We start from the raw sequence: 22,935 nt of genomic DNA on the forward strand, positions 1-22,935 counted from the left end.
GGGGTATGGGCAGACTACAACTTGCAGGGATCCGGGCAGCTTGACTGACCTGGATTAGCTTATAAATAAGCTGTTTCCGAACATAAAAAGGGCTGGACATTTTTTAGTCTTCAGAGAAAAAAAAAGAAAAGGGCTGGTCTTTCAATCTTAGGAAGGCAGTCTAATTTTCAGAGTAAGATAGAGTTAGGATTGTGCTGGTTTTGAATCATAGCAACCAGAGGATACCATTTCTTGCATCTGTTCCTCTCACTGCTTTGCCTGCATTTGTTTGGTATCATTGGTTGCAACTGGATTTTCTTACCTGGGTTATAAAGATCTGTGGCTGGGATTTTTGTTGCTGTTGGACTGAGTGTGCTTCTGTTTGCTGCTGTTGATGTGTTTGTTGCATACTGCTCGGCTGATCATTCTCCTTCTTCTTTTGCTTTTCTATACCAGGTACACGACTAATACTGTCAATGCAACTTGAAAGTTGAGCATGAATACAAAAGAGAAGAGTTGAAGATGTTTACTTTCATACATAGCTTGTATATTGAATATCATGTGATGTATAATAGTTTACATTTTTTGCTTGGATACTGGAGGTAGCCCTCATACATAGTAAATGTCAATGTATGGTAACTTGATATCCTATTGTGTATGTAGGCTGATAGATAAAAGATTTGACAGTATAGTAGGTTATATCTTAGAAATTAGCTATGTTTGTGATTAGCATGTCCTTTAATGCATGCCAAGCATAAAAACTATCCATTACTAGTTAAGTTCCTTCCCTTTTGATAAATTGCCTCGTTATAACTGGCAAACCACACCTTTAGAACAAAGAACACAAGTTTATGGTCTCAACCTCACGAAGGTCGAGCCCAAGTCGAAACAAACTAAGCAGGCCTTCATCGAAAAACAGTGGCCCAGGCCTGGCCAATCCTGCATGAGCGGGGTTTGGGCCCAATATACTCGATCAGCTGCCCACGTGCGTGGCCATGTTTCTGATTTTGTGAAAGCATTCGGAATCCCGCTATAAATAACTTGCAAGCATGTAATTAAGTAGGGTCATTGTTGCTTTCGATTAGTAGAGACAAATGCGACAAGAAACGTAGCTACTATAGGATATCCTTTTAAAATAAAGACGAGATGAGCCTCGACAAATAAAAATGCACAAGTTGCAGGGCCCTCGTTAAATGTATATATCAAAGCACTCAGTTTCCAGGGCGGGCCGTTTAGCAAATCTCACGGCCTTCCCAGAATAATAACACGATAGTCCTTTTAGGCACGTATTTGATAATGATATCTCCTTAAACTCGGGTGCACATTTATGTGACCCAAATCCAAATCTCAACAAAATCGAAATGTGTCTCCAATCACGGGCACATTGATTGTGACGTGGTTTGAGACGCGTTTCCATGACGTTGCTAATTCTTTTTTAAATAATGAATGAGACGAGCCTCGACGAACAAAAAATGCACAAGCTGCGGGGCCCTCTAAATGTATATATGTTAAAATACTTAGAATTCGGGACAGGCCATTTAGCGAATTTTACGGCCCTCCCCAAAATAACAATACGCTAGTTGCTTTAGGCACGCCTTTAATAATTTATTTTCCTTAACTCGGGTGCACATTTATGTGACCTAAATCCAAATCTCAACCGAGTCGAGATATGTCAAACAACCACGGGTGCATTGATGTAACGTGGTTCGAGATATGTTTTCACGACGTTGCAATTCTCGTAAAATATAATAATGAAAGCAGTAAAAAGTTAAAATTTGCACATAAGTTCATATTTGTATAAAATCAGATAATCAAGCCGAATATAACAGTTGAGCGATCGTGCTAGAACCACGGAACTCGGGAATGCCTAACACCTTCTCCCGGGTTAACAGAATTCCTTATCCGGATTTCTGGTACGCAGACTGTAATATGGAGTCATTCTTTTCCTCGATTCGGGATTAAAATTGGTGACTTAGGACACCCTAAATCTCCCAAGTGGCGACTCTGAAATAAATAAGCAAATCCCGTTTCGATTGTCCTTTAATTGGAAAAACTCCCTTGTACCCTCTCGGGTATGTAAAAAGGAGGTGTGACAGCTCTGGCGACTCTGCTGGGGAATCTAATGACCCAGAACCACTGGTTCAGGGTTAGAAATTCGAGCTCAGATGAATTGTTATATTTGGTTTTATCTGATTTTGTTACATGATACATGCCTAATGTGCTAAATGATGCTTTTACCGCTTTGATATTATTTGAACTGTATATAAACTGTGCCGAAACCCTTCTCTTCTTACCTCCGGGGAGAAGCTCGCTGGTCGAGACTCCCTATTCTGTTAGTGTCATACCGTAAGTAGAAAGAGGCTCGGATAAGTTACAAAGCCGGACGACCCCGCGGGTCCCCGGTACGTAGCCCCCTCCTCAACTCGAGTTGTCCGCTCGTGTAAGCCAGGTCTAGAACAAAGCCCAGTTTGAAGCTTAGTAAAACATAACTTCATGCCGGATCCCTAGTAGGAAAGCGCTTATTTGCATCACATTGCATTTGACTTAGGGGGCTCAACGCAGGGGTTGGGCCCATCTAGGAATAGCAACCCGGAACAAAAAAGACCATCATGTGGCATTTTGTCTGTTATCGCATTAATTTGCTTCGAATCTGCATGTTGACCGGCGGATGGTAACGGGAATTTTGAAAAAAATAAATGAAAGAAATGATAAAAAATGAATTTCTCACTTAAAAGGCAGTGTCCAAATATTTTTGAGGAAAACCCGTGATTTAGATAAATTTCTTACCCGAACTACGTCGATTTGATTCCCACCGGATGTGGGATACGTAGGCAACCCTTATCGGGTCCAACTCCTCGATTTTGTTTTACCAATAATTATATATAGGTATATATATATATATATATATATATATATATATATATATATATATATATATATCCCCATGTATGTATATACATATATTATTTCTTTCAAAAAAAATGTTTGGAGTCAAAATAAAAATCTTTTCTTTCTTGTCTAAAATCACCTTAATAAATGTGCAGAATGAGCACAAGTAAGAGTTCATCTGAGGCCATTATAAACAAAGTTCCTCTGGGCTTACGCATGTGGTGGAACGACTTGGGAGGATCAGGGCAAGATACGGTCAAAATATACGTGGGAAATTTGGTTGGATTGCTGGACATCGATCCGTGAGGGGACGTAATCAGAGCTTTGATTTCGTTTTGGGACTCGGCACACAATGTATTTCACTTCTCAGATTTTGAGCTCACCCCAACGCTGGAAGAGTTGGCAGGGTACGTTGGACGTCCTAATGTCCCTATGAAAGAACAGTATCTCATTGCACCAAGGACCGTAACTATACACAAATTCCTGGACATCGTAAAGATCCGCAGAACGGTACATAACCCAGAATTATCAAAAGGGTTTTGTAGTTTGGAATTTCTGTACGACAGGTACGGTCATTTGGGAGGGTTCAACAATCCCAAGAGTAATATTTGCAGTGGGGAAAGCCGGTTGAAATGGGAGAGGCATAGATGTATTGCTTTCATGATAGCCTTTCTGGGTTTTCTAGTGTTCCCTAGAAAGGATGGGAAAATTAACATACAAATCGTTGGGGTCGTCAACACCTTGCTCAAACAAGAAAACAGCACTCTGGCACCACTGATAATAGCGGAAATTTTCCGCGCACTCACTATCTGCAAGACCGGAGGAAGCTTCTTTGAGGGATGCAATGTACTACTGCAAATGTGGATGATAGATCATCTATGTCATCGCCCTCAAATTCTGAAATATGGGTCGTCACAAAAGACTTGTATAGAAGAGTTCCCCACTAGGATCGATGGGATCAGCTTGCCAGAAGGGGTCGCCGAATGGGTCACGCTACTGCGCTCTGTTTCAGCAAACCAGATAGAGTGGGCATTCGAGTGGCTACCCCTAGATGAGGTCATACACATGTCAGCCACTGAATCTTATTTGTTGTTGATGGGTCTCTAAAGTATCCAACCCTACGCTCCATGCAGAGTGTTGAGACAGTTGGGACGATACCAAATAATCCCAAAGGAAGAAGATCTCAGTAGCCAGGTGATCGAAATCGGACCTGTTGGGCACTTCCCTGAAGTGTTCGTTCGGAGGATCTGGAATGAATGTCAAACCCTGAAGTTAGATACTTGTGTACGAGATCGGGCCAAGGGCGAAGTGTCGCCGAAATACCTCCCGTGGTATAGAAGAGAGATTGAACATCAGAGACCAACCAAGAGAGCTCACATCCAAGGCTTTGAGGAATCCTCACAGGCAGAGTGGGGCTGGTTAAAAAGGGAAGAAGGCTACCGGGCTGAAATCGGGAAGCTAAAGCAACAAGTTGAGAGGCTTATATTTAAGAACAACGTGCAAGTCGCCTCGGAGTAGGGCGAAAAGAACAAGCTAGCCCAAGAGAACCAGACACTAAAGGCCCGCCTACGCCAAGCCAGCAAAAGTAACATTGACCGACAGAAACGTCGCTCCGACGAAAGATTGATAGCAAGTTTGAGAAATCAGGTCATCCAAAGCCAAGAAGAATTAGAACAATCAGAAGCTTGCGTAGCAAGGATGAAGGTCAGATGGGCAAAAGGTACAATGGCCCGGAGGCAGCGTCTGCAACAGGTCATAAAGGGATTATGAAATGAGCATCGGGATATTAAGGAAAACGAACTCCACTCTTCATGATCGGATCATCAAACAAGCACGAGATGCCCAGGCCGACAGAAGACATTGTTACGATGCAATGGCCTGCATGGAAAGACAAATGGAGTTGTTCCAGGATCGACTCGCCGACAATGCTCAGGCACTGGGATTGAAGAACCGACGAATCAGGCAATTGTTCGTTGAAAGGGACAACATTCGAGGAAGGATCGACGAAATTGGGCATTACATCTACATGAAATGCCTAGCATGTGAGCAAATACCTCAGAAGACCCTCCTTGTTTCCATCATGGACTGCGTCCACCGGATTATGAACGAGTTGAAAAGCTTGCAGAGAGACCTCACACCAAGGGCCGCGAAAAGGCCGATTGATGCCTCGCGGGCCCCTAAGTTGGAAAATTAATCTTTGGTCGAGTCCTGTTTATTTGGCTTTGTTGCTTTCCCATATGTTGTTTTCTTTTCTTTTAGTCAAATCAGGTTAAGAACTGTGGAGTCTGTACTATTGTTGTTCCTTGTTTGAAGTAATTTGTAATAGCAAAATTTTGAGAATAAATTTAATGATTCCAAAAGAATTTTGTGTTTCTTTACATTATGGCAGAACTACGCCCGGTCTGATTCGCGCGGGGACGTGATACGTAGGCAATCCACATAAGATTCGACCGCCTTTAATAAAGAAAGAAAAAACGCCTATCCTCAAGGTGCTTTAAAAGAAAGAAAATACAAAAAAATAAAAAAATAAAGTACAAGGTTTCCAAAGTGATTTAAAAAGGACAAATGAGCAAGCCGGGATGACGCATGTTGTTTGAAGCATAGCATGTTAGAAACGGTTGACTGCCTAGGAGCATTGCATCCTCAATGTGTTGTTATCAAATCTGTTAATCTCTAACGCTAACAAAGTTTGTTGTTGTCTGAATCCAGACAGTTAGTTGTTAAAGAATTCTGGCAACACACCCTTACCAAACCAGATCCAAAGGACCGGTAACAACAAGCATGACTACCTCCGAGAATAGCACCGAGGAAGAAAGGCCGATGAGCCAGTTGTTAAAAGAGGCGTTGGAAAAGATAGAAAGGATGGGACTAGAGATGAATGCAATGCAGCTAGCTCTAGCCAAAGCACAAAAGAGCCCTGAGCCACTGGGGCACCTGCCGGAATACCCCAACTCCGGCCCTTCAACGAGCCACCCAAATCACCGTTATCATCAGGAGAGAAGCCCCCATGATTCCCAAGCTCCACCACCCCATCAACCTCTTCCAACACCAAATGTGCCCATTTTTGTGGGACCCACATCAGCCACCCTGCAAAGAACGACCAGCGAGCCATTATTTCAGGCTCACGATACGCAATACTATCCCACTGAGCCCACATTCCATGCCCCCGAACCACATGCCTACAATCCGCACTTGGAGGTACCGGCAGAAATTGAAAAGCCGGTTAAAGTCCCAGAACAAGATGAGGTATTGAGGAAGTTCAAAAGCCTGGAGCAGTCCTTCAGGAGCCTGCACGGATTGGGCAACTAGGTCAGCGTGGCCTACAAGGATTTATGCCCTTTCCCGGATGTCTAGCTCCCGGCTGGCTTCAAGATGCCTAAGTTTGATTTATATGAAGGGCACGGTGATCCCATGGCGCATTTGCGGGGATTCTATAGCAAAATGAGAGGGGCAGGCGGCAAAGATGAGCTGCTGATAGCTTATTTTGGCCAAAGTCTGAGCGGATCGTCACTAGAATGGTATACCAGGCAGGATTCCAGCAGATGGTACACCTGGGATGATCTAGCGCAGGCTTTCGCAGGTCATTTTCAATACAATCTCGAGATAGTCCCTGACCGTCTCACATTGCTGAGGACCGGGAAGAAGCCCGGGGAAAGTTTTCGTGAGTTCGGGTTCCGCTGGAGAGAGCAAGCGGCCAGAGTTGATCCTCCCATGAGATAGGGAGAGATAGTGGACTACTTCTTGCAAACATTGGATCCAACCTACTTTGGTCACTTGGTGACGACGGTTGGAAAATCCTTCAACGAGGTAGTGAAGATAGGGGTCATGATAGAGGAGGGTCTGAGGTCTGACAAAATCCTGAATTACTCGGCACTCAAGGCCACGACCTAGGCTATTCAGGGCGGCACGGGAGGTGCGCTGGGAAGAAGGAAGAAAGAAGAAATTGCCACGATTGATGCAAATAGTTGGTCCAGGTCTGGCAAACCCCACTACAACCAACCCAGACCTCACAGGCCAAACTACCCATACAACCCACCACAGCACTGCTATCCGCCTCGAGAACCACATTGCTCCGTACACTAGGCCCAGACATACACTCAGCCTCCGGTTCGCCCGCAATGGCGCGCGCCAGCTCCCCAGGACACATATGCACCGCCACAAAACACCTATCCTCCACCAAGGGCATATAGAAACCCTCCAGGGGCAGGCTTTCGAGGAAATCCAGCTGCTAGGAATGACAGGCTGCGGAAACATAGAACTTTCACAGAGTTGGGAGAAACCTACACCGCTTTGTTCCACAAATTGAGGCAATTGGGTTTGGTTAGTCCTGTCGAGACTCGAGAACCAAATCCCCCACCCCAAAATTTGGACCGATCAATAAGCTGCGAGTACTACTCAGGGATGCTGGGACATGATACTGAAAAGTGTTGGAAGTTGAGGCATGCCATACAGGATCTTATTGATGCCAATAAGATTGAGGTCCAGACACCGGAGGCGCCTAACATCAACCAGAACCCATTGCCAGCACACCACGGGGCTCACATGATCGAGTTGGTGTATGAGGGAGGAGAGTTGAGGAAGCCCTCACAGACAGTAATGATGATCTAGGCCGCTCCGAAAGAGGGATCGACCAGTGGAAGACCGGGGGTACAGTCGCAGGGAGAAGGCGTCAAGCCAGTAGTGATATTGGGAAAGAGCCCGTCTGCCATAACAAGCAAACCCAAGCCAAACAAGTTGGTAATATCAGGGACTCCACCCACACCTGCAGTTGTGTTGAAAGGGGTATACAGGGAACTGGTCACCATGAAGCCTGTAGTCCAGCTGCCTATGATTGATAGCAAGGCCGTGCCTTGAAAATACGAGAAGGCAGTGGTGATGTACAAAGGAAAACAAGTGGAGGAGGTTAGTTGTGAAGCACAAGGGCTGACTCGATCAGGACGGTGTTTTGCTCCGGTGGAGCTGAGAAGACCCAACCCAGCTGCAACCAAGAAGCCTGTGTCCGAAGAAGAGGCTGAGGAATTCTTGAGGAAGATGAAAGTGCAGGACTACTCTGTGGTCGAACAGCTGAGGAAAACACCGCCATAGATCTCGCTGCTATCATTACTAATCCATTCTGAGGAACATCGTCGGGCCCTAATGAAGATATTGAACGAAGCTCATGTGCCCAACGAGATTTCTGTAAACCACCTGGAAACCATTGCCAACAAGATTTTCGAGGTGAACAGGGTAACATTCTCAGATGATAATCTGCCGGTGGAAGGTACGGAGTATAATAAAGCTCTCTACCTAACTGTCAAATGTGAAAACTCGGTAGTTACTCGGGTATTGGTGGATAACGGTTCAAGTGCCAACATTTGTCCATTATCCACCCTGAACCAGTTAAAGATCGACCACGGAAGAATCCACAAGAATAGCATCTGCGTCCGAGGATTTGACGAAAATGGAACAGCCACTGTGGGGGATATTGTACTTTAATTGACCATCGGTCCAGTCCTGTTTACCATGGAGTTCCAGGTGTTAGACGCCACAGTATCTTATAACCTTCTGTTAGGACGACCGTGGATTCATGCAGCCAAAGCAGTGCCCTCCACCCTACATCAGATGGTCAAGTTCGAGTGGGATAGGCAGGAGGTCGTACTACACGGCGAGGACACGGCGTGCACCATGGGTGGCGCCATTGTGCCCTTCATAGAGACTGATGATGACAAAGGTCCTTGGGTCTACCAGAGTTTCGATACAGTGTCGGCAAACAAAATTTCTGAAGGAGAAATCATCCCGCACCCTAGGGTAGCTGCCGCAATAGTCATGATGGCCTCGGAAATACTGGGTAATGGATTTGTGCCGGGAAAAGTCCTGGGAGCTGAGCTTCAAGGGATTGTCCAACCTGTCTCCCTGCCTAAAAATTTGGAAACTTTCGGGTTGGGGTTCAAACCAACCGCAGCAGATGTAAAGTAAGCACGAAAAATGAAGAAGAAAGTCTGGTATCTTCCCAAACCCGTACCACGTCTCTCGAGATCTTTTGTCAGAGCAAGTGCCAAGGGGTCACCGGTCCCAAAGATTCTCGGACCATTGATCGGGATGTACGGGGACCTAAATCAGAGTTTCGAGAGGCTATTCGCTGATGTCAGTATGGTAGAAGCTGGAGAAGGTTCCAGCAGAGCAGAGATACAGTTTGTGGGGCCTGAGGCCAAAACCAACAATTGGACGGTTACTCCTCTTCCTGTCCGGGGGGAGCCTTGGTAGTAGGCTTTGATTTATGCTTTTTCTTGTTCGGATTATTCCAGGGTGTAATCCAAATTTTACTTTTGTTTGTAAAAGTGTGAACCCTTTTATCCCGCAAGTTTAATAAAGTTCTCTTCTTTTGTCTCATTTTAATTTTGTTTTGTTCTTTTTCTTTCTGAACAGTCCTCTTTTTACTGGTTCTAATGACATGGCATGCACAGCGGATCTTCGACCTAGTCTAATAAATCAATCTGAGTCCGACTTAATGATACAAGAGGTCGTTTGTGATGATGAATCTGAGTATGACGAAGATAAGGCCTTCGAAGAGATAAACCGAGAACTGTGCCAATTTGAAGAGAAACCCAAGCCTAACCTAAATGACACTGAGGCTGTGAATCTCGGAGACGCTGATAACGTCCGAGAAACCAAAATCAGCATCCACATTGAGCCGAATGTTAGGGAAGAATTGATCAAAACCCTCGTGGAATTCAAAGACGTTTTTGCATGGTCATATGATGAGATGTCGGGATTAAGCACCAATTTAGTGGTTCACAAATTGCCCACTGACCCGGCATACCCTCCGGTCAAGCAAAAGCTAAGGAAATTTAAAACAGAAATAAGTGTAAAGATCAAAGAAGAGGTGATTAAGCAGCTGCAGGCGAAGGTCATTCGGGTCACTCGATATCCCGAGTGGTTGGCCAATGTGGTACCAGTTCCAAAGAAGGATGGGAAAATCAGGGTGTGCGTCGACTACCGCAACCTCAACAAAGCAAGTCCCAAGGACAAATTTTCCATTGCCCAACATCCATATCCTGATCGATAATTGCGCTGGGCGCGAGATCGGATCCTTTGTGGATTGTTATGCGGGTTATCATCAGATCCTAATGGACGAGGAAGATGCGGAAAAGACAGCTTTTATTACGCCCTGGGGAACTTACTGCTATCGGGTAATGCCGTTTGGATTGAAGAATGTCGAGGCAACGTACATGCGAGCAATGACTACTGTGTTTCACGACATGATACACAAAGAAATCGAGGTGTACGTAGATGATGTGATCATAAAGTCTTGGCGTCAGGAAGACCATGTAGCAGACCTAAGGAGATTTTTCCAAAGACTCCGAAGGTATGATATCAAGCTCAACCCGGCCAAATGCGCATTTGGGGTTCCATCAGGAAAGCTGTTAGGATTCATCGTCAGTCGACGGGGTATTGAGTTAGACCCATCCAAGATCGAATCCATCCAAGATTTGCCACCGCCAAAGAACAAAACAGAGGTAATGAGTCTGTTGGGTAGACTCAATTACATCAGCAGGTTCATCGCTCAACTCACAGCGACTTGTAAGCCCATATTTCGGCTGTTGAAAAAGGATGCTGCGGTAAGTTGGACGGCAGAGTGTCAAGAGGCTTTCGACCAAATCAAAGGGTATCTGTCTAATCCACCCGTGTTGGTTCCGCCTAAGCCAGGGAAACCCTTAATTCTTTATCTGACGGTCCTGGAAAATTCATTTGGTTGTGTACTGGGGCAACATGATGACACAGGAAGGAAGGAGCAGGCCATTTATTATCTTAGCAAGAAATTCACAGTATATGAGGTCAAGTACACTCAACTCGAGAAAACATGTTGCGCCCTAACTTGGGTAGCTCAGAAGTTGAAGCACTACTTGTCCTCGTATACTACTTATCTCATATCCCGTTTGGACCCATTGAAGTATATCTTTCAGAAACCTATGCCCACAGGGAGGTTGGCATAATGGCAAATTCTGCTCACAGAGTTTGATATCGTCTATGTGACGAGGACAGCCATGAAAGCCCAAGCGCTGGCCGACCACTTGGAAGAGAATCCCGTTGATGAAAAATACGAGCCTTTGAGAACGTATTTTCCCGACGAAGAAGTGATGCATACAAGTGAGCTGGAGTTACCCGAGGAACTGGGTTGGAAGCTTTTCTTCGATGGAGCCGCGAACGCGAAAGGGGTTGGAATAGGAGCAGTACTCATTTCTGAAACAGGACGCCACTATCCTGTTACAGCTCAACTACGCTTCTATTGCACCAATAATATGACCGAGTATGAAGCTTGCATTTTGGGGCTGCGATTAGCTGCGGACATGGATGTCCAAGACGTTTTGGTCTTGGGAGACTCGGACCTCTTGGTACATCAGATTCAGGGTGAATGGGAAACACGGGATTTGAAACTCATACCATATCGACAATGCTTGCACGATCTGAGCAAGCAATTTTGATCGGTGAAATTCAAACATATCCCGAGAGTTCATAACGAGGTTGCGGATGCATTAGCCACCTTAGCATCAATGTTGCACCACCCTGACAAAATGTATGTTGACCCTCTGCACATCCAGGTTCGTGATCAGCACGCTTATTGCAACGCAGTGGAAGAGGAAGCAGATGGCGAGCCCTGGTTTCATGATATCAAAGAGTACCTCAAAATGGGGATATATCCGGAACAGGCCACTGGAGACCAAAAAAGAGCCCTTCGGCGTTTGTCGAATGGTTTCTTCCTCAGCAGAGGAGTTTTGTACAGAAGAACCCCGGACTTAGGATTGTTGAGATGTATAGATGTCGGTTAGGCCACGACGGTTATGGCAGAGGTACATGCTGGAGTTTGTGGGCTGCATATGAGCGGATATGTACTAGCAAGGAAAATCCTTCGAGCAGGGTATTATTGGCTCACCATGGAGCATGACTGTATCACTTTCGTGAGGAAATGCCATCAGTGTCAGATACATGGAGATCTGATTCATTCTCCGCCAACATAGTTACATACGATGTCAGCACCCTAGCCGTTTGTTGCATGGGGCATGGATGTCATTGGGCCTATCGAGCCGGCAGCATCCAATGGCCATAGGTTCATTCTGGTGACCATTGACTACTTCACCAAATGGGTCGAGGCTAAAACCTTCAAGTCGGTAACTAAAAAGTCAGTGGTAGATTTTGTTCACTCCCATATCATCTGCAGATTTGGGATCCCAAAAGTGATCATCACAGACAATGGTGCAAATCTTAACAGCAGCCTGATGAGAGAGGTATGCCAGCAATTCAAGATTACACACCGTAATTCCACCCCATATCGCCCCAAGGCAAATGGAGCGGTCGAAGCAGCCAATAAGAACATCAAGAAGATACTGCGGAAGATGGTAGAAGGATCTAGACAATGGCACGAAAGATTACCCTTTGCTTTGTTGGGTTATCGCACTACCGTCAGGACCTCCATAGGTGCAACTCCTTATTTGTTGGTGTACGGAACTGAGGCTGTAATACCAGCAGAGGTCGAAATTCCGTCCCTCCGGATTGTCGCTCAAGCCGAGATTGATGATGATGAATGGGTCAAAGCTCGACTGGAACAGTTGAGCTTGATAGACGAGAAAAGATTGACAGCAGTGTGCCATGGTCAGCTGTATCAGAAGAGAATGGCAAAGGCATACAATAAGAAGGTACGCCCCAGGAAGTTTGAAGTAGGGCAGCAGGTATTGAAGCAGATCCTCCCGCATCAAGTCGAAGCAAAAGGCAAGTTCGCCCCAAATTGGCAAGGGCCTTATATCGTGACCAGAGTGTTGTCCAACGGTGCTTTGTGTTTAACGGATATCGAGGGAAGATGTGTCGACATGGCTATCAATTCTGATGCAGTCAAAAGATATTATGCGTAATTTCTTTGATTATGGTAGTTATTGGTTCGTTTGTTTGTATTTGTTACTTATTGGATAATGAAATGACGGAGGCAATTCTTTCTTCTATCCAAACACTTTTACCCTTGTTTCCCCCTTTTGAGCCTTAAGTTATTCTTTCATACCCCTCTTTTGGAATCACTAATGGAAAAGATATGAAAAAAAGAGAGAAAGAAAAGAAGAAGAATTTAAAAGAAAATGAAAAAAAGAGAGAAGATAAAAATCACAAGAAAAAAAAAACAAACAAAACTGTTGGGAACTACGTTTGACCTGATTCCTCAAAGAGGATACGTAGGCGCCTCACGGCTCGGTCATAGTGTGCACAGTGTACATAGTGTGCATAGCAGGCACAGTGTGCGTAACGCACATAGCTCAACATAGTGTAAAAATAAAAATCCCCCAAGCGAGAAAACTGGGGCAGAGGATATGTCTTAAAGTTTCAACAAAGGTTTGATTCCAAGAGTTGTAGTGGCTCACCCGTCAAAGTTATTTCAGATTCTTGACAGCCTTTCTTTTTACCCCACACCAAAACCAACATCGATGTCCAAAAAATACCTCCCGATAAACCTCCAAGAGGTGCCAAGTCAGGCAAATAAAGCCAAGAATAATACACTGATCCCCAGCAAAGAAGAGGATCATAAAACTGGAAATGAATTGATAGTCAAAAGGAATCTCCAGAAGAGAGGGTCATATCGACAGCACTCCAATTCCCTGGTGAAGAAATAAAATGAGAGAGTCTTATCGGTGAAAACCTTCGCAGGCACCATAAGGCGACGCAAGATGAGAAATATAAAACGAGAGAGTCTTATCGGTGAAAACCTTCACAGGCACCATAAGGCGTCGGGAGCCGAGAGAAAAGAGAGAGCCTCATTAGTGAAAAACCCCCGAAGGGCACTATGAGGCGACAAGACAGATTGACAGGAGGGTCCACGTTCGCAAAGAAATGGACACCCATTTATCCCCAGCAAGTAAGACCATCAGGCAGGATGATTGATACAAATAGACTGGGTCGGGAATCTAGGGTGCACGTCATGATCGTAAGGACCAGTCATGTCATCCAGATAAGTTCTTCTCTTTTCCTTTTTTCCACCAAGTATTGGTTCAGAAAGATTTTTCTCCTTTTCTATCTTTTTCATTTTTTCTTTCTAAAAATTCGTTTTGAAAAGGGTTTTTCAAAGTTTACTACCAGAGGCCGAGGGAGTACAAAAGCAAAATACGAAGGGGATAGGCCAAAGGCCGAGGCAATAAGACAAAAGGCGTCGGTTGCAAAACCAAAGGACGAATTGTGCAGAAAGTTAAGGGTGACGTAAAGAGAGCGGAAAAAGACGGGTGAAGGACTTGTGGACCAAATTCTGAGAAGGTTTCCCCGCAGAATGTCGATAAATCACGGACCCAAGTCCGAAATGGTCAAACGCCACAAAAAAGGGAAATTAATCCGATGCGAGATAACCCTAACAATCCTAAAGGTTATCCCCAGGCGATGCAATTCTATGCCTTGCAGATCTGGGAGGAAGTAAACTCCCAAAGGGAGTGGCTTCGGGATGGAAGCAGACTCCCACAGTTTGTTCTGTAAAGAGAAAAGCAGAAAAGGGGGATAAATGGAAAACCATCCCCATCAAACAGGTCACCCCCAGCAAGCAACTTTGTCCCCCAACCAGTGGTGGGGGCACAGAGCAAGAAAAGAAAACCGGAAAATTAACACTAGGATTAAAACTAACAAAGTCCTTTTGTCTGCTGCAGGAAAATAAAGGTTGATGATGGCAAAAGGACGCGATGCCAGAAAGGTCACCAAAACCGGGGTAGAAAATTTTCTGTCGTTGTCAAAAAATTTCTCGGAGGAACGAGGAAACAAATTCAAATACATTTCTGTCAATACATTCATGTTCTAGGTCGCCCACCAGTATAATGCGGGAATACTTTCTGTTCTAGGTCGCCCACCAGTATAATGCGGGAATACTTTTTGTCTTTACATTTCTGTTCTAGGTCGCCCACCAGTATAATGCGGGAATACTTTCTATCTTTACATTTCTGTTCTAGGTCTCCCACCAGTATAATGCGGGAATACTTTCTGTCTTTACATTTCTGTTCTAGGTTGCCCACCAGTATAATGCGGGAATATTTTCTGTTCTAGGTCGCCCACCAGTATAATGCGGGAATACATTCTGTTCTAGGTCGCCCACCAGTATAATGCGGGCATACATTCTGTTCTAGGTCGTCCACCAGTATAATGCGGGAATACTTTCTGTTCTAGGTCGCCCACCAGTATAATGCGGGAATACTCTCTGTTCTAGGTCGCCCACCAGTATAATGCGGGAATACATTCTGTTCTAAGTCGCCCACCAGTATAATGCGGGAATACGTTCTGTTCTAGGTCGCCCACCAGTATAATGCGGGAATACATTCTGTTCTAGGTCGCCCACCAGTATAATGCGGGAATACTTTCTGTTCTAGGTCGCCCACCAGTATAATGCGGGAATACTTTCTGTTCTAGGTCGCCCACCAGTATAATGCGGGAATACTTTCTGTTCTAGGTCGCCCACCAGTATAATGCGGGAATACTTTCTGTTCTAGGTCGCCCACCAGTATAATGCGGGAATACTTTCTGTTCTAGGTCGCCCACCAGTATAATGCGGGAATACATTTTGTTCTAGGTCGCCCACCAGTATAATGCGGGAATACTCTCTGTTCTAGGTCGCCCACCAGTATAATGCGGGAATACTTTCTGTTCTAGGTCGCCCACCAGTATAATGCGGGAATACTTTCTGTTCTAGGTCGCCCACCAGTATAATGCGGGAATACTTTCTGTTCTAGGTCGCCCACCAGTATAATGCGGGAATACTTTCTGTTCTAGGTCGCCCACCAGTATAATGCGGGAATACTTTCTGTTCTAGGTCGCCCACCAGTATAATGCGGGAATACATTTCTGTTCTAGGTCGCCCACCAGTATAATGCGGGAATACTTTCTGTTCTAGGTCGCCCACCAGTATAATGCGGGAATACTTTCTGTTCTAGGTCGCCCACCAGTATAATGCGGGAATACTTTCTGTTCTAGGTCGCCCACCAGTATAATGCGGGAATACTTTCTGTTCTAGGTCGCCCACCAGTATAATGCGGGAATACTTTCTGTTCTAGGTCGCCCACCAGTATAATGCGGGAATACATTTTGTTCTAGGTCGCCCACCAGTATAATGTGGGAATACTCTCTGTTCTAGGTCGCCCACCATTATAATGTGGGAATACATTCAATTCTAGGTCGTCCACCAGTATAATGCGGGAATACTTTCTGTTCTAGGTCGCCCACTAGTATAATGCGGGAATACTTTCTGTTCTAGGTCGCCCACCAGTATAATGCGGGAATACTTTATGTCTTTACATTTCTATTCTAGGTCGCCCACCAGTATAATGCGGGAATACATTCTGTTCTAGGTCGCCCACCAGTATAATGCGGGAATACTTTCTGTTCTAGGTCGCCCACCAGTATAATGCGGGAATACTTTCTGTTCTAGGTCGCCCACCAGTATAATGCGGGAATACTTTCTGTTCTAGGTCGCCCACCAGTATAATGCGGGAATACTTTCTGTTCTAGGTCGCCCACCAGTATAATGCGGGAATACTTTCTGTTCTAGGTCGCCCACCAGTATAATGCGGGAATACTTTCTGTTCTAGGTCGCCCACCAGTATAATGCGGGAATACTTTCTGTTCTAGGTCGCCCACCAGTATAATGCGGGAATACTTTCTGTTCTAGGTCGCCCACCAGTATAATGCGGGAATACTTTCTGTTCTAGGTCGCCCACCAGTATAATGCGGGAATACATTCTGTTCTAGGTCGTCCACCAGTATAATGCGGGAATACTTTCTGTTCTAGGTCGCCCACTAGTATAATGCGGGAATACTTTCTGTTCTAGGTCACCCACCAGTATAATGCGGGAATACATTCTGTTCTAGGTTGATTTACAACAGCCTTCACTTTTGGAAAATAATCCGAGATGCATTCGGATTCTTTCATTTTTAAAATTTCAAAATCAGCCCTTAGAGTTTGAAGTTTTACCTTTTTCACCTTGTCAACTCCTTGAAGAGAATTTTGTAAAATCTCTCAAGCTTCCTTTGAGGTGGTAGCATCTGCCACCTTCTCAAACATGGTATCATCCAAACATTGGTGGATGAGCGTGAGGGCTTGTTGATCCTTTTTCCTTGTCTTTACAAAGTCCTCTTTTTCATTTTGAGGCAGAGCTTCCTCATTATCGGGTTTTGCATACCCTCTGTCTACATTTCCCACACATCATGGGAGCCAAGAATGGCTTTCATACGTAGACACCATTTCTCATAATTATCTTTTGTGAGACGGGAGTACTGAAAAGATAGCGGACCATTATTTGTCACGGATCTGATACCACGTTGTTGGGATAAAATGAATAATCCCGCCCAGGAATAATATCCACAACAAATAATAATAACACAAGAGAGTAATAATGACACCAAATATTTTAGCGGGATAAAATACAATATCCGAGTGTAGCAATATTACCACTATAATATTACAACTCAGTAGTGTTAAGAGACTACTACAACTTTGAAAGAAATAACACTCTTTATATAAAACACATCACTACAATATTACTACCACTCACTAGTTATCTCACAGACAACAATCTGTGGATTATTCTCTCTAAATTCTATTGTTTCTCTCTTATTTTGGTGTGTCTTAACTGAGAGGGAATCATCTTTATTTATAGGCAAATTTGTCAACCACTTAGCAACACAAATTTGACTTATTGCATTGCAAATTGCAAATTGAAATCTTCAGCCGCCCATATGTATTCAAGCAGCCTATTTTGTTCAATTTTTTCAATCTTCTTCTTTTGGTTGGTGAGGTGTGGACCTCACAATCAAGACACGCCAAATATTGGACCCAACTTTATCATGGGGCTATAAGGTGGAGATGAAATTATAAGCTCATTTTTTTGTATTCTCCAAGAACATCCCAACCCACTTGTCTAGCAAGAATTGAGGAGAAAGATCAGAGAGCAAGCAACATCTCAATAGACCAAGCAAGTAGCAATACCAGTACCAGTTCAATTATCTAAGAAGTGGACCAGACATTCTGGAAAAAAACATCCCATAAACCATAACTTTTGAACAGAAGCATCTTCGGTCCTAAGGATGCACCAGTTAAGTAACTTGGCAGGCTGATAGGAGTGACATCCATGTGAGAAAATGATGTGCTTGAGCTGGAGGGAGGCAAAAGGGTAGACCGGTGCACTAAAGCTCCCGCTATGCGTGGGATCCGGGGAAGGGCCGGACCACAAGGGTCTATTGTATGCAGCTTACCTGCATTTCTACAAGAGGTTGTTTCCACGGCTTGAACCTATGATGGCAGCAACTTTACCGGTTACACCAAGGCTCCCCTTCTGGAGGAAGGAGAGGAGGAAAATGATTTGAGGTTGGGTTTCATCCATTGGTCACAATCATGTGTTATTCGTGATAATGCAGTCTTATACCTATCTGGGGACCATAAGAGCAACAGGGCTTTATAAAGGACAAAAGGCAGGCAAAATATTTAATATCTTACACGAAAAGAGTGTCAGTCACAACCTTTCCACTAGGATGAGTACTTTGCAATAATTTGCAAAGACAAAGTGAAAGAAGATCCAAACAATTAGCAAAACCCCTGTTGAGGAAATTATATTCAAGAAGAAGAAAGAAAAAAGAATACAAAAGAAAATCACCAGGCAGAACGAATATTTATAGGAGATCAATGTCATCTAAAGGCAATAAAATTACCTTAAAAACCTCAACATTAACAATCTCTAACTTCTGAATCAACCTCGCATATTTATCGAATAACCTGTGTTGTATTTATGTTCGGCTTGACAGAATTCATTACCATGATCATCAGCATATCCAAGTATGACCAGTATTTACCTCAGGAGGCTAAGTGATGATCCTGTTTGTGCTTTTATTTGTTCATTGTTCCAATGTGAAAAGCGATTTCTTGAATGACCAGGTTTAGCAATCCGGCTAGGTAATTGGCTATCTTCGTCAATAAAATCAGCATGAAGATCTTCATTTTCATCTTCAGATAAAGAAGCATTCCCCTTGACATGATTTACGTCACTGTTTGTCAAAGAAGAACTCTTATCAAAAGAATCTTCATTGGAGTTTCCACTTTCTTGCGTTGCAGATCCATTAAGCAAACAAGAGTCCAAGTATTCCTTCGAACTACCATTTAGTTTTGGCAGAAACGGGTTTCCACCCTTAAGCCAACTTGAAAATCCATTCCTCTTCGAGTCAGTTTGTATAAGATGTACAGATTTACGTGGCAGTCGAGCATCGGGAGAGGTTTCAGATGAAACTATCAAAGCTGCTCCATCACCAACTAGCCCAGCAAAGCTTACAACTTCTGTCGTCACCGATGGCAATATCAGCCAATTCTCCTTTTCCAGCACCATCTTGAGAGCCTGTATTAGAAAAGATATTTAATATCTTATCATGCAGAGGGTGCAAAAACACAAACAGGATAACTCTAATGAAGGGTCTTTATGTAGGGTCTCTAAATAAAAATAACAAATGAAAAAGAGAAAAGAAAAGTGATTGGATAAGAGAAATGCAAAGGTAGGCGCCTACATTTCTGATGCAATTTGCAAATCCGCAAGTTGTCAAAGCATGCCATGATTGACTGAAAACAAACTTTCAAAGCATGTCATGATTTACTGAAAACAAGGAAACTTTTCCTATAAATAGCAGCCTCGTTTCTTCATTTGAATCACACCAAAAAACGAGAGAAGCATAAATCAATGAGAGTAATCCACAGATTGTGGTCTGTGAGATAACTAGTGAGTTGTAGTAATATTGTAGTGATGTGTTTTAAATGAAGAGTGTTATTTCTTTCTAAGTTGTAGTAGTCTCTTGACACTACTGAGTTGTAATATTATAGTGGTAATATTGCTCCACTCGGATATTGTATTTTATCCCGCTAAAATATTTGGTGTCATTGTTATTCTCTTGTGTTATTATTATTTGTTGTGGATATTATTCCTGAGCGAGATTATTTTTTATCCCAACAACGTGGTATCAGAGCCATGGCAAATAATGGTCCGCTATCTTTTCAGTACCCCCGTCTGACAAAAGATAATTATGAGAAATGATGTCTACGTATGAAAGTCATCCTTGGCTCTCAGGATGTATGGGAAATCGTAGACATAGGGTATGCAAAACCCGATAATGAGGAAGCTCTGCCCCAAAATGAAAAAGAGGTCTTGGCAAAGACAAGGAAGAAGGATCAACAAGCCCTCACGCTCATCCACCAATGTTTGGATGATGCCATGTTTGAGAAGGTGGCAGATGCTACCACCTCAAATGAAGCTTGGGAGATTTTACAAAATTCTCTTCAAGGAGTTGACAAGGTGAAAAAGGTAAAATTTCAAACTCTAAGGGCTGATTTTGAAGTTTTAAAAATGAAAGAATCCGAATGCATCTCGGATTATTTTTCAAAAGTGAAGGCTGTTGTAAATCAACTAAGAAGATACGGGGAGGACATAGAAGATGTCTGTGTGGTAGAAAAGATCCTTCGCACTTTAACACCTAAATTTGATTTTGTGGTGTGTGCTATTGAGGAATCTAAAGATTTAGACTCTATGATGGTGGAGCAATTGGAAGGTTCTTTATAGGTCCACGAAGAAAAGATCAAAAGGAGACAAGAAGTGCCATTGGAGCAACTTCTTAAAACTCAGGTATCCTTCAAGGATTATGGAGGTGAAACAAGCTATCGAGGAAACGAACGAGGACGAAGAAGAGGCCGAGGTCGAGGAGGTCATGGAAGAGGAAGAAGTAATGGTAACAACTTCAACAATGAAGTTAAAATCACCCAAACATTCAGAGGTCGTGGTTGTGGACAAAGAGAGGGAAGAGGACGTGGATACTACCAAGAAAATAATGGACAAAGGTATGACAAATCAAAAATTGAATGTTATAATTGTCATAAATTTGGCCATTACTCTTGGGAATGTCGAAGCAATGTTGAAGAAAAGGCTAACCTTGTTGACGACAAAAAAGAAGAAAATGAGTCAACGTTGTTGATATCAATCAAGGAAGAAGACAGAGATGATTGCAGCTCGTGGTATTTGGACAATGGAGCAAGAAATTATATGTGTGGATGCAAAAAGAAGTTTGTGGAGATCAATAAAACAGTGAGAGGTAATGTGTCCTTTGGAGATACCTCAAAGGTTCAAATCGAAGGGATAGGTACGATTCTGATCTCCTGTAAATATGGTAGTCACAAGTTAATTCAAGATGTTTATTATGTGCCAAAATTAAAAAGTAATATTTTAAGTTTGGGCCAACTTCTTGAAAAGGAATATGACATCCACATGAAAAATATGCATCTTTGGCTTAGAGATTCAAGTGGAATTCTAATTGCTAAAGTGCATATGGCAAAGAATAGATTGTTTTCTCTGAATCTTAAAACAATTGATGCAAAGTGTTTGAAGGCTAATGTGCAAGATGAATCATGGTGTTGGCACATGCGATTTGGGCACTTAAATTTTGAAGCGCTCAAATCAATGGGAGAAAAGAACATGGTGCATGGGATACCATCAATTAACCATCCCAATCAATTGTGTGAAGCTTGTCTTCTTGGAAAGCATGCAAGGAGGAGTTTTCCAAAGGAGGCCATGTCAAGATCAACCAAGCCGCTCCAGCTTGTCCACACTGATGTGTGTGGACCAATCAATCCACCTTCTTTTGGTAAAAGAAAATACTTTCTGCTTTTCATTGATGACTTCAGTAGAAAGACTTGGGTTTATTTCTTGAACCAAAAATCTGAAGCTTTTGCTGCTTTTAAAAATTTCAAAGTACTTGTGGAGAAAGAAAGTGTCTATGAAATTAAAGCTCTAATGTCCGATAGAGGAGGCGAATTCACCTCAAACAAATTTAATGACTTCTGTCAACTTCATGGAATTCGTCGCCCTCTAACGGTACCTTATTCACCTCAACAAAATGGTGTTGCAGAGAGAAAGAATCGAACGATTCTTAATATGGCTAGATGTATGTTGAAAGCTAAAAGTATGCCTAAGGAATTTTGGGCCGAAGCTGTTTCTTGTGCAGTTTATTTGAATAACAGGTCTCCAACAAGAAATGTTAGAGATCAAACTCCTCAAGAAGCATGGAGTGGAAGAAAGCCAAGTGTCAAGCACTTGAGAATCTTTGGGAGCATAGCCTATGCTCATGTGCCACATCGAGGGAGAGAAAAGCTTGACGATCGAAGTGTCAAGCATGTGTTTGTTGGCTATGATACGAGTTCAAAAGGCTACAAGCTATACAACCCAAGCAGCGGTAAGGTGGTGGTAAGTCGTGATGTTGAATTTGATGAAGAACTGGCATGGAATTGGGAAGCTGAGGAAGAAACTTCATATGATTTTCTTCCATACTTTGGTGATGAAGAAGAACCGGAGACCGTGGAACCTGTGCAGGACACAACTCTACCTTCTTCTCCAATAAATGTTGCATCTCCCTCTTCTCAAGAAGGTTCAAATGAACAGCCGTAAAAGACAAGGTGCATTCAAGAGCTCTATGAGGACACATAAGAAGTTACTAATTTTGATTTTTTATGTTGTCTCTTTGCTGACAGTGAACCAATGAACTTTGATGAAGCTGTTACAAACAAAAGGTGGAGACAAGCCATGGAGGAGGAGATTGAGTCAATAGAGAAGAACAACACTTGGGAGTTAACAACTGTTCCCAAGGGTCATCGAGCAATTGGAGTGAAATGGGTATACAAGACAAAGAAGAATGATGATGGAGATGTGGAGAGATACAAGGCATGACTTGTGGCTAAAGGCTACAAGCAAAGGCAAGGCATTGACTATGAAGAAGTCTATGCACTTGTTGCCCGCATGGAGACTATTCGTTTGCTGATCTCTTTGGCGGTGCAAATGAAGTGGAAGATTCATCAACTAGATGCCAAGTCAGCCTTTTTGAATGGCTATCTTGAAGAAGAAGTCTATGTTGAACAACCATTAGGCTTCATGGTCAAAAACCATGAAGATAAAGTGTTGCGGTTGAAGAAAGCTTTATATGGATTAAAGCAATCCCCACGAGCATGGAATAGTTGCATCGACAAGTATTTTCAAGACAATGGGTTTACTCGTTGTCTCCATGAATATGCTC

At 43.4% G+C, this 22,935-nt stretch overlaps 1 protein-coding gene across 1 annotated transcript; it reads right to left on the reverse strand.

Moving 5' to 3' along the window:
• Window positions 1-320: 320 nt before the first annotated feature.
• LOC104229861 (uncharacterized) lies at window positions 321-19,220 on the reverse strand. Its single transcript, XM_070163094.1, has 2 exons — window positions 18,694-19,220; window positions 321-426 (listed from the first exon to the last, which is right to left on the reverse strand). The coding sequence occupies exons 1-2, from the start codon at window positions 19,218-19,220 to the stop codon at window positions 402-404; spliced, it is 552 nt and encodes a 183-aa protein (XP_070019195.1). The 3' UTR covers window positions 321-401.
• Window positions 19,221-22,935: the final 3,715 nt, after the last annotated feature.

The sequence above is a fragment of the Nicotiana sylvestris genome, chromosome 11 (assembly GCF_000393655.2).
Source record: "Nicotiana sylvestris chromosome 11, ASM39365v2, whole genome shotgun sequence".
Classification (NCBI taxonomy): domain Eukaryota; kingdom Viridiplantae; phylum Streptophyta; class Magnoliopsida; order Solanales; family Solanaceae; genus Nicotiana; species Nicotiana sylvestris.

What these genes read in the sequence shown, in the direction of transcription:
- LOC104229861 (XM_070163094.1), bottom strand. Translation starts at nt 19,220, where the DNA reads ATGGTGCTGGAAAAGGAGAATTGGCTGATATTGCCATCGGTGACGACA. An exon ending in TCATCACTTAGCCTCCTGAG is followed by an intron (nt 427 to 18,693) that starts GTAAATACTGGT and finishes TACCTGGTATAG; the next exon opens with AAAAGCAAAAGAAGAAGGAG.